Source organism: Chelonia mydas, chromosome 13 (genome assembly GCF_015237465.2).
Source record: "Chelonia mydas isolate rCheMyd1 chromosome 13, rCheMyd1.pri.v2, whole genome shotgun sequence".
Classification (NCBI taxonomy): domain Eukaryota; kingdom Metazoa; phylum Chordata; order Testudines; family Cheloniidae; genus Chelonia; species Chelonia mydas.
This window is the reverse complement of record NC_051253.2, coordinates 39,809,324-39,821,201: the sequence shown is the minus strand read 5'-3', so window position 1 is coordinate 39,821,201 and position 11,878 is coordinate 39,809,324. Positions and strand designations below refer to the sequence as shown.

General features: G+C 55.2%; 1 protein-coding gene across 1 annotated transcript in view; it reads right to left on the bottom strand.

Annotated features, from left to right (window-relative positions):
• Positions 1-2,427: 2,427 nt before the first annotated feature.
• LOC102948216 (myosin-6) overlaps positions 2,428-11,878 on the bottom strand; it is a 34,514-nt gene continuing 25,063 nt past the window's right edge. The window contains exons 32-41 of the mRNA XM_043527135.1: positions 10,574-10,757; positions 9,401-9,566; positions 9,154-9,278; positions 6,848-7,156; positions 6,503-6,706; positions 5,319-5,444; positions 4,829-5,104; positions 3,706-3,801; positions 2,996-3,130; positions 2,428-2,574 (exon numbers count right to left, since the gene is read on the bottom strand). Of these exons, the coding sequence (XP_043383070.1) occupies positions 2,554-2,574; positions 2,996-3,130; positions 3,706-3,801; positions 4,829-5,104; positions 5,319-5,444; positions 6,503-6,706; positions 6,848-7,156; positions 9,154-9,278; positions 9,401-9,566; positions 10,574-10,757 (1,642 nt within the window). The 3' untranslated portion in view covers positions 2,428-2,553. The remainder of the gene's footprint in view (positions 2,575-2,995; positions 3,131-3,705; positions 3,802-4,828; positions 5,105-5,318; positions 5,445-6,502; positions 6,707-6,847; positions 7,157-9,153; positions 9,279-9,400; positions 9,567-10,573; positions 10,758-11,878) is intronic.

The window sequence follows — 11,878 nt, the reverse complement described above, 5'->3', positions numbered from 1 at the left end:
GCAGGGCTGGAGGGTTTGGGGGATTCTTTTTGTGCGGGTGGGGATCCTTGGGGTGATGGGGGAGGGGCTGTTCCACGTGAGGGCAGGTGTGTAGGGGGGCATCCCGTGTCTGCAGGTGTGAATGGCTGGGCAAGGGGGTGTGCAAAGCGTGCAAGGGAAACAGAGACGTGTCCCCAGAGCTCTGTGCTGGGTGTGGGGGTTGAGGGGTACAAAGGGCTGAGCCCAGGGTGTTTGCACACGTGCGTGTCTCCCAGTGCCTGCAGCTCCCCGTGCGTGTGTCTGCCCGCCAGTGCGTGTGCCTCCCCGGGCACAGCTCTCAGAATCTGCCCAAGTGTCAGTTTCCTGGCATTTGCACACGTGTGTCTCCCAGTGTGTGTCTCCGGCACCCCCCCGCCATCTCCTGGCCTTTGCACAGGCGCGTGCCTCCCAGTGCCCGTGTCGCCTGGCCTCTGCCCTCGCCCGTCTGCTCGCGGCTGCCCCCCCGTATTTCCCGGCGTTTCTCCAAGCCTGCGCGACGCCCTTTAACACGCCTCTCCCTTCTCCGCCCCCCTACAGACGCCGCCCTGGGCTGACCCCCTCCCCCCATGTCGGATGCCTCCCGCCCCAGCTGGGCGGCCCCCTACCCTTGTGGCCTCTGCGGGGCCGAGCTCCCCCGGCTGTGGGACCTGCGCGCCCAGGCCTGCTGGCACCCCGAGGGCCGCGGCTACGGCTGCCCGACCTGCGGCAAGGCCTTGGCCCGCTCCTCGGCCCGGCTCCGCCACGAGGCCGCGCACCGCGGGGAGAAGCCCTTCCGGTGCGCTGAGCTGGCGGCTCAGCTGGAGACCCACGGCCGGGCGCACACCGGCGAGCGCCCCTCTGCGCCGTCACCTCAAGGCCCACGCTGGGGAGCGGCCCTAGCCCTGCTCCCAGTGCCCCAAAGCCTTCAAGACCTCGGGGCACCGGCAGAAACACCGGCAATTCACAGCAGGGACAGCGCGGCCGGGGGGCGGGGGCAGCGGCCGAAAAGCGAGGCGGGGCCGGGGGCGGAGGGAGAGGTGGGAAAGAGGGTGCCCCTGCCCCGTACAGGGACACTCGCCCCCTCCCACTGTAGGGAATGCTCATTGGGGTGCCCTTGGAGAGGGGGTGCAGAGGCTGCGGAATGCCCCAAATGGAAAGCAAGGTGAACCCCCAAATTAAAAGCCAGCATCCCCCCCAAATTGTCACATTGCAGCCCCAAATTAAAAGCCAGGATCACCCCCAAATTGGCAGTAAGGTGCATGCCCAAGTTAAAAGCCAGGTTCACCCCCATATTTGCAAGTTGCACCCCCACATTAGAAGCCACGTTCTCCCCTCAAATTGGCAGCAAGTTTCGCCCCTAAATTCAGCCGCAGATTCACCCTTTGATTGGCAAAATGTGGGTCCAAAATCAGAGCACGGCTCGCTCACCCACAGAGGACTCGGGTTCCCCCAAACGCTGACAGCAGGATTCAACCCCCAAATTGACAGGTTCACCCCAAAAGAGCAAAGTTCCTCCCCCGAACTGGAATCAGGTTCACCCCAAAACTGGCAGCCAGGTTTGCCCCAAAATGTCGCCAAAATGTACCCCCAAATTATCAGCAAGGTTCACCCCAAAATTCACAGCAAGATGCACCCCGAACTTTAGAACCCCCAAACTGACAGCAGGCTGACCATCATTTATAGAAAACACATCCCAAATTTACAGAGGACACCTCCAAATTAACAGCTCTCACCCTAAATTTTCATAGCATGGGTGACACCCAACATTCATAGGCTGATTCCCTCAAGTTCACCCCAAATTTCTTAGCAGATTCACCCCCAAATTAACAGCCTGGTTCATGCCAAAATTTCACAGCATGCTCCTCCCCAGCTGTAAATAAGAGGGAAGCAGATCTTTCCCCCTTCCATAGACTCTGGGTCCCTGGGGTTCCCTCTGTCCCTCCTCTGGTGGGGGGTAAGGCACCCCTCTTTTTTGAGGGGGCTGTTTGATGGGGGGGTGCATGTCTATATTTCTCTATTGTGGCCTGATGTGCTCCGGGACTGGGAATTGCCAGATCGTTGTCTCTGTACTGACGTCCCCCACCCTGAATCCTGAAATGTTTGTGGTGTCCCCCCACCCTGAAAAAGGACTCAGTCATCCTCCCTCGTACAGTAAAATGTGGTCTGGTCCTATATACCCTATATGGGCCCTGTGTGGTTATTGGGAGCTGCAAGCGGAGTGCAACACCCCCGCTGGCCACCAGGGGGCATCTGAATAGCTGGGAGTGGCCCAGATGCCTGGGTTCTCCAGCAGGGGGCGCCCTGACATTGGTTAGGGAAGGGGGTCTGCAGAGGCCGGGACACCTGTGTTCTCCAGGGTGGGGGAGGGCCTGGTATTGGATGCAGGAGGGGTCCTTGGGCGGCAGGAATGGGATGCTGTGGCACCAGGATCAGAAGTTTTTGCTGTTCCATTTTATTAATGACTCTCTATTAATGTTACATTATTAAGCCCAGTATTGAGATGTGTGTGTGTGTCGGGGGAACGTTCCCGGCCACGATCTGGAAAATTGGGTCCCTTCATTCCTCATCGTGGAGCTTCTGGAAGAACAAGCAGAGAGGGAAAAGTGAGAGAGAAGGAAAGAAAGAAAGAAAAAGAGAGTGTGAGAGAAAAAAGATGGAATAACAGAGAAAAATGGAGTGATAAAGACAGATGGAGGGACAGAGAAAGAGAGCGAGAAAGAAGATGGAGTTGAAAGAAAGAAAGATGGAGTGATAAGAAGGAGTGATAGGGAGAGAAAGAAAGAAATATGAAGTGGTAGGGGAGAAAGGAAGAAAAAGAAAGATGGAATGATAGAATAAGAAAGAAAAGGAATGAAAAACACCGAGTGATACAAAGAGAAAGGCTGAATGATGCCCTTGGTGTGACAGGGTGGGGGTCAGGGCCGGGGTCTCTGGGTTAGGCCAGATGGACCGAGCGCCGTCCCCCCGGTTCTTCCCCCCGCTGGTCCCTGTCGCTCACCTTCCCCCCAGTGTCCCGGCTCTTGGCCCGCAGCTTGTTGACCTGGGACTCGGCGATGTCAGCCCGCTCCTCCGCCTCGTCCAGCTCGTGCTGCACCTTCCGGAACTTGGCCAGGTTGGTGTTGGCTAGTTCCTCCTGCCAGGGGAGAGAAACCGGGGCGTTACCCTGTGGAACTGCCCGCTACTGGATGTGCAGTGGGCCCTGGACTCAGCACAGGCAGGACCCTGCACCTGCCTGGGTACTGCCCTGGGGAGGAGGGGAATGTCCCTGCCTCATTGGGGGCATAGAAAACAAATGGACTGCGTTAATGTGAGGAGCTTCCTGCTGCTGGATTTGCAACAGATAAGAGCAGGAATGGGTACTAACAGGTTAGACCCAGGTACTAACAGGTTAGACCTATCCATCCTCTCAGCTGTCAACCTGTCCATCCATCCCCCTCCCCACTCAACTATCCACCCATTTATCCCTCCCTCCCATGCACCTGCCTGGCTTCTGCCCCAGTGGGAGTTAACACAGAGAACAACAACAACAACAACAACCAAACTAATATGTTTGCCTGTGGAACTACCAACCACTGGATACTCAGTGAACTCAAGCAGGCCATGGTTTGGAGGGGGAAGGCAGGACTGGCTGGGATGAATGGCCAATGAGGGAAGGGGGAGCCTGGGCTGACTGGGCCAAGGGGCTGATCCAGAGGGTCGGATACTCACCGCCTCTTCCGCCTGCCTCTTGTAGGCTTTGACCTTCATCTGGAGTTTGTCCACCAGGTCCTGGAGTCTCATCAGGTTTTTCTTATCCTCCTCGGTCTGAGGACAGAGGGGAGAGAGAGAGATGGGGATGGTGGAGGAAGCATTAGTATAACAGCATCCCTGTCACCCCTGACCTCTCTGGCTGTGGGGTATCCAATGCCATCTGGAAACCATCTAGACTCCAGTCTCCAGACCCCATCTAGAATGGAAAGGACAGCTAGAAAATGGTCCTTTTCTCTAGTTCTAGAACGGACTCTAGATCAGATGGGGGACTTATGAAGAGCCAGACTTCAGGGGGGAAGGGATAATGTGGGGAGGGTCTAGAGTCTGATTCTAGAAGGGATAATGTGGGTGGTCGGGTGGTAGGACCTGGCTCTAGATCAAAGGGGGCCAGCAAATCAGGCCTTTTAGTTCAAGTTTAAGAGCTATAAGGCCTAGAGAATGACTCCAGACTCATATTTGTCTTCCCAGGGGGAAAGCGCCTGAGAACAAAAGATGCAGTGGGGAGCTTATGCTTTGATTCTAGAAACAAGATGGGTTTTAAAGTTCTGTTCTAGACCCAGAAGGCCCAGACTTGGGCTGTTCTTCACACACAGACCTTTCCCCACTGCCCCATGGGCAAGTTCCTTCAGAATGAAAGCGACCCACTGGGGACATGGCAGCAGGTGGGGTCTGATATTTGGTTCTAGAACCACCACAGCGTTCTAGAATTTCATTCTAGAACAGGGTGCTTGGCTCATGCTAGGCAGCGTCACCCATCTCCACGGAAAAGCCTCTTTCAGAATGGAAGGACCCACTCTGAGTACAGTGTCTTTGGCTCTGGAACCGAGACAGCGGTGAAGAGTACCCGCTCCAGAAGAGGAGCAAAGGAATGCTCTGTGCTGCTGTCCTCCCTTCCCCCAGGAAGATGGAAAGCACTGCAGGGGTCCTGCCCCTCAATGCTGGAACTAGGAGCAATGATCTAGAAGCAGGAGAATACCACCTGGAGTATATGTTCTACATCAGGAGAAAACCGTCTGGAGTAGGGTTTCTGGAGAAGGTTTTTTTTCTAGATTAACATACCCCCCCCGCATTCCCCAGGTACCTGGTAGGTGACCTCCTTGATGCGGCGCTCACACTTCCTCATGCACTTGATGCTCTCCACGTTGCGCTTCTGCTCCGACTCCAGCTCGTTCTCGAGCTCCCGGACTCGCGCCTCCAGCTTCTGCAGTTGCTTCTTGCCGCCCTTGAGAGCCAGTTGCTCGGCCTCATCCAGCCGCAGCTGCAGGTCCTTGATGGTCTGCTCCATGTTCTTCTTCATCCGCTCCAGATGGGCGCTGGTGTCCTGCTCCTTCTTCAGCTCCTCCGCCATCATCGCTGCCTGCCGGCCAGAAAGAAGAATCATTCCCTGCCCCCTGAGCCAGCCAGTCCCCACACCCTCGGGCCAGATCAGAGCTGGTGCCCCCTGCAGGGGATGGCCCATGCCCCAATTCCCGCCCCCCCCCCCCGAGCCAGCCTGTCCCTGCCTTGGGACCAGATTGGAACTGGCGTCCCCTACAGGGCACAGGCCCTGTGTCCCATTCCCTCACACTCACGTCGGTGATGGCTTTCTTGGCCTTCTCCTCGGCATTCCTGCACTCCTGCACGGCCTCCTCCACCTCTGTCTGCAGGTGGGACAGATCCGCCTCCATCTTCTTCTTCTGGTTGATCAGGCTGGTGTTCTAGAGGAACACAAGGGGTGGGGGGTGGTCAGGATGACCAAGAAACAAGGTGTCATCCAGTTATCAAGATCTCTGTTCCCTGTTCTTTCTGGAAGAGCACCTGGAATCCACCTGGAACCAGGATCCATAGCTGCATGGGAACTGGCGGGGGAGCCTTACAGGGACACCGAGCTGTGTTCTAGATCATGATAGAGCACCAAGCACAGACACACACTGGGTTCTAGACCCACGCAGGGCTCCATGCTCTGCCCCCAGTTGGTTCTAAATAACAATAGGCCTAAAATATGCTCATTGCATTGGGTTCTAGATAACAGTGTGCTTAATGCAGGTCAATGCCCCAGGTTCACCTAGACTTCACCATGACTCATACATGGCCATTAACTGGGCTCTAGATCACTTCATGCACAGCCATAAGCCAGGTTCTAGACATCAAGAGAGCTCCACACATGACCACAAGGTGGTTTCTAGACTGAGCGTGACACTTCTAATGGTTATGCTTGGGCGACTACCTGACCAATAATACTCTAGAACACTGGAGGAACTATTGACAGCAGTGAGAAGATGTTCTAGACTGGAATTAACAGAGGAGGATTGATATGCTACACCATCATGGAATAAGATTAATGCCTTGTTCTCGATTGTCACAAATGTGCAAGCCACTCAGCAGCAGTGGCCTCAATAGTCTAGATCATCATTCTAGAGAGGAAAGCCAAGGTTCTCAGACCATCTCCACTGGGGTTCAACAAATCCACACCAACGTTCTAGCTCTTGCAGGTATTCTAGAGTGAGTGGATTTTTGTGCTGGAGAAATGAGCTGGTTGCCTGCGGTATAGATCATCAACCCTGGAGAACCACAGACCCACCATCCATGCTCCCGGGCAGACAGAAATTCTAGATGTGGCTGCTCTGGAGCATGACATTCTAGGTCACTCCTGCTACAGTGAACGAGCCCTCTAGATGAACAGATCTCTGCAGGTCAGCCCAAGGACAGGAGATTGGGTGCAAAGGGAGCTCCAAGATGGGGGAGTTAGGAGTCAGAGGGTCCCCATCTCTCTCACCTGGGTGTGGAGCAGCTGGACTCTCTCGCTGGCTTCTATCAGCTCCTGCTCGGCCAGTTTCCGGGCACGCTCCGTCTGCTCCACCACTGCCCGCAGCTCCTCCAGCTCGGCCGTCAGCAGGGAGTTCCGCCGCTCCACAATGGCAATGTTCTCCTTTAGGTCCTCATTGGCCCGGATAAAGTCATCCAGCTGCAGCTGGGAGTCCTGTGGGCACAAACATGTAGGGCTACAGGAGACCCCCCCCACCAGCCAGCATATCACCTGTCCTGGGGCCAGGTGGGAGCTGCTCCCCCTCCCCCGCAGAGGGGAAAAGCCCCATTCCCTGCCCCCTGGAGGCCCTGTTACCTTGAGCTGGGTCTGAGCAGCCTTGAGGTGGCTCTGGGCCTCAGCTGCCATGCGGTTGGCATGGCTCAGCTGGATCTCCATCTCGTTGAGGTCGCCCTCCATCTTCTTCTTGACCCTCAGCACCTCGTTGCGGCTGCGGGTCTCGGCATCCAGCGAGGTCTGTAGCGAATCCACCACCCGCAGGTGGTTGCGCTTGGCCTGCTCCATCTCCTCATCCTTCTCCACCAGCTTCCGCTCAAAATCTGCCTTGAACTGGCTAAAGTCCAGCTGGGCCCGCAGGATCTTCCCCTCCTCATGCTCCAGAGAGGCCTGGGGGGTGGGAGGGAGGATGAATGAATGAGAGAAAAGAGAGAGAGAGATTAATACATAAGGGAAGGAAGGAAGAGAATTAAATGGAGATGAAAGAAAATGTAGAAATGAAAGAAAGAAACAGATGTAGAAGTGAAAAAAGGAAGAATGCAGAAGAGGGAAGAAAGGACAAAATGGAGACAAAGACAGAAGAAGGAAACAGCATGAATGAGACATGGAAAGGAATGAATACATGAAGGAAGAAAGAATCACGTGAATGAAAGCAGGAATGAAACAACGGGGGAAAGAATGAGTGAAAAATGAGGTAGGGAAAGAAATAATGAACCAGCGAATGAAAAGAGGAATAAATGAAGGTGTGATGGGGTGCGCTTGCCCCGCACGGGTATTGCAAGGGTTAACTCTACTCTCTGGGCCCAGGAGGCCACGGCCCCTCGGCCCTGCTGGGCATGCTCCGGCTGGAGACTAGGTATAAAAGGGAGCAGCTCGGCTCACTGGGGGCTGACCGTGCAAGAGGGAGGTCACACGCTGCAGGCTCCAGCCAGAGCCGCCGAGACCCAGGAGGATGCCCAAGAAGTGATGGAGCGGCTGAGAGCCGCACAGACCGAGGAGCCCGGAGACGCCAGGACCACGGCCCCGGGGACAGGGCAGCTCAGGGGGACGAGACGTTGTGCCGAGTGGTGCGAGCGTGTTGTGGGCGGACTTCCACTGCCAGGGCCCTGAGCTGGGAGCCGGTGGAGCAGGGCGGGCCCGGGTCCCCCTACCTGGCCGCCACCCGCCTCTAGGTGGCAACCTACTTCCCTGACTGGCCGCTAGGCCACACAGCCCTGCTGAACAGGGCAGCCCTCCTGACTCTGCCGCAAGGCCACGCGGCGCTGAGAGAGAGCAGCCACAGTGACTTTTACCCCGCGTCCCACTATCCCAAACGAGGGTGCCACGAAGCTGGGGATTTCTGTCATGTTCTACATGAATGCCACGTGCGCCCCTCCGTTTCCCTGCGTGCCGCATGTTTAACAAGGCGGTGGGAGAGGGTTTGTTGTTGCAGAGGGCCAGGTGTGACCGCGCCTGGCAGCTGGGGCCCCCAGACAACGGCCTGGAGAGGGGGATCCCTAACAACTGGTGACCTGGAGACTGGGAGGCCCACCCCAGCTTGGCAGTCAGCCGGTTCTGGCCAGTGGGAGGACAAAGGGCTGAGGATGGAGGACCCCGGTGACTCGACCAGCCAGTTCCAGCCAGAGGGGAACAGAGGATGGAAGGGAGGGTCCCCAGCGACCTGTTTACCTGGGACGGAGGACAAAGGACAGGGGAGGAGCTGTTGGGGCCAGTGATATCAGGGTCTCTGGGCTGGGGAGAGAGAGAAGCCAGAGCCCCCCTGGATGCAGGAGAGACCTAGATGTGCTGGGCTGAGGGTTGCTAGGCCCGAGGGCCCAGAGAGCTTCCTATGCTGGGTTCAGACGCTCAATAAACCCTCCTGTTTTATGTCGGCTGAGAGTCGCTCCGGTCTAGAGATCAGGGGGGCATTGTTCCCTCTGGGCACGGAGGCCCCGGGGGGCCAGAGCGAGGGGACTCCCTGAGGGGGCCCAGGTGAGCGACAGGCGTGCTGAGGGCTCAGAGAGGTGCGGTTCCAGGAGGCAGAGGGGCTTAACCCCCGGGAGAGAGGGGGCCCCCGAGAAGGGCTGTGCCGCTGAAGGAGGTTCCTCCCAGGGAGCGTATGGAGCCGGGAGAGAGCGCGAGTCCTGTGAGTCTGTGACAAAGGGGTGATCGTATGGGCTCAGCCACAAGGAGATAATGACCCTCACCCCACCCCAGGAGGGGACGGGGTGCGCTTGTCCCACGGCAGAAGGAATAAAAGAAAAAAGGGGACAGAGAAAGAAAGAATGAGCCAATGGAGAATGAAGAACTGGAAGAGCAGACAGACCGACCAACCAAGCCGGCGCTGGGGGGGTTCCCGGCTGACCCCCATGCGGCTCTGGGAAAGGGTGCTCGGCCGTGCCCCTCACCTCAGCCTCCTCCAGTGCCGCCTGCAGCTCCATCTTCTCGGCCTCCAGCTGCTTCCGCACCTTCTCCAGCTCATGCAGGTTCTTGCCTCCCTCACCCAGCTGCTCTGTCAGGTCTGAGAGCTCCTCTGCGGGGGGAGAGAGACCGGACTAAGCAGGAGGCGGGTCATGGCTAGGGTGGGAGATTGTGGGTGCTGTGCTGCAGGGACTGGGGGCAGGGGGTGCCGGGGAATGGGGCGGGGAGTCTCACCCTGTAGGTTCTTGTTCTCCCTCTTGAAGGTCTCCAGATGCTCCAGCGACTCCTCGTAGGCGTTCTTCAGCTTGAAGAGCTCGGTGCTGAGCGACCGCGCCTCCTTCTGCGAGGACTCCAGCTCCGTCTGCGACTCCTCGAACTTCTGCTTCCACTCGGACAGGATCTGGGCAGATGTGGGGCATGTGAGAGGGTCAACCCAAAAGAGGAGCCCTCTGCCCCCCCCCAAGATCTCTCTCCCCTTCTCTCTCTCTCTCTCTCTTCATCCCTGTCTTTGTTCACTGCCCCCTTCTCTCTCTCCTTGTGGCTGTATTTAGGCTCGGAAGGATTGGCTTTTTATCAGTCAACATCAGGAACTTTGATTTTGCCGCAGACACACCCACTCATGAAAAAATATTTCTATCAATGATAACTGAAATTTGCAGACAGGCAAAGTAAGAAAAACCCAACTTGGGAAATTATTTCAGGCTATGGACTTTGTCTGATTTGCCACATGATGTTGCCAGTGTGTGTTTTATCAGTCAGAAAGCTCTAAATTTTGGTATCGCAAGACGTTTGTTGCCGTTAGAAAATGACAGTCACCTGCCTTTTTCCCCCCCCCAGCCCCAATTGTCTGACCTCACCAGAATTTCCAGCAACATTTAAATCAATTAAAAATAAAGAAACATTAAAATTCCATCATTTTGTGGCCACTGCGAAAATTTAAATTGATTAAAAAAAGCTTAACAATAAACATCAACATTATCTGTTGAAATTATACGAAAATAAAAATAGAAAACTGCCAAATCTAGTTTTCTTTCTTTCTTTTTCTTTCTCTCGCTTTAATCTTAATTCCTATTTGTGCTATTTCATTCATTCTTTCATAAGTTTTTTTTTCCTTTCTGTCATTGCTGTATTTATTTCTTCATTTATTGGCTCAATTTTATTCTCTTTCTTTGGTTCATTCTTTCCTTCCTTCATTCCTTTGTTGTTTCTTTGCCCTATTTCTTTCTTTCATTGTGCCCACGGCTTGCTTTTTCTCTTTGGCTCAATTTTATTATTTTCCTCCTTTGTTTCTTGACTCATTGCATTCATTCTTTCTTTGCTCTATGGCATTCCCTTCTTTCCTTTTTTCTTGTTTCTATTTCAATTATTCCTTCCTTCCTTCCTCTCTCCCCCCTCCCCCAGCCCCACCTTGTCGAAGTTTCTCTGCTTCTTGTCCAGGGCGGCGGCGGCGGCGTTCGACCGCTCCACGTCCACCATCAGGTCCTCGATCTCATTCTGCAGCCGGTGCTTGGTCTTCTCCAGCGATGAGCACTTGGCGTTCACGGCCTCCACGGCCTCCTCCGCCTCCTGCAGCCGCTGCGCCAGCTTCTTCCTGCCACCGGGGGGCGACAGACACCATCAGCCACTGGGGAGGGGCCTAGCCCCTTTCCCTCCCCTCCGGGCTTGGAGTTACAGGGGGTTCCCAGCAGAAAATCCCTGAGACACTGGGCTGGTGTGGTGCATTGGATCCTTATGCTTGAGACCATTCTAAACAAAAAGCAACTCTGGTTGCCTGTGTAGGGCTCTCGACCATCCCAGCGTGGAGCACCCCACTGTTGTGGTGTTGGCCCCCATCTCTCATCTGTTCACACCTTTCTAGACCCACTTTGGAGCAGGGCAGCTAGAATTTGCTCTGAGGTTCAAGATCAGAGGCCAAGCCACCCCATGTAGGCCCCAATTGAGTGTGCAGTGGTAGGGCTGCAGGCTTGGTCTGTACCTCCCTCCCTGAGGTTCTAAAGGAAGATCTAGACCATTCTAGACCTTCCCCAGGGTGGATCTGCCGAGCCCCCTCTTTAAGATTCTAGGGCAAATGAGAGCCTGCCGGGCACAGATGAAAGAGTCCAAGAGGTTTGGCCTGGATCCCAGCACTGGTTCTCTAGATGGCCATGTAGAATGCTCTAGACCATAGCTCCATATCAGGACAGTGCTTGTGGAACAAAGCTCCAAGGGACCATCCTTATGTGGAGATCATGGAGTCCACAAGGGTCGGGCCTGGACCTTGTACCTGATGTTCTAGGACTGCTTTCCAGAAGAGCCACACAGATTCAACCTGTTATTCTAGAACAAATCTCCCAGCTTAAAACTTCCTGAGCACAGGTGAAAGAAGGGGTGAGGTTTCTCTGATAGTCTCTGACATTGCAGAGGATTGGTCTATACTGATCTAGAATGAACTCCATAGGGTAGTCTGGCTAATTTTTCGAGAAGGGCTCCCACCTACCTTAGTGCTGGTACTGTGGGTGGAGGACATGTGGTGTGTGGGGGGTCTCTCCTCCAACCAACAAGCTTTTTGCTCGTCTTATATGCTGAGAGTGAAAATATAACCCAAGCCAAAAGCTTCCCTGTTAGAGGAAGCAGCTGAGAACCCCATTGTCCAGGGCTGAGCAGGGGGCATTCAGCAGGAAAAAGGGGTGGGAGGGATGGAGAGCGAGAGATGAGGAAAGAAATAAGGGAGAT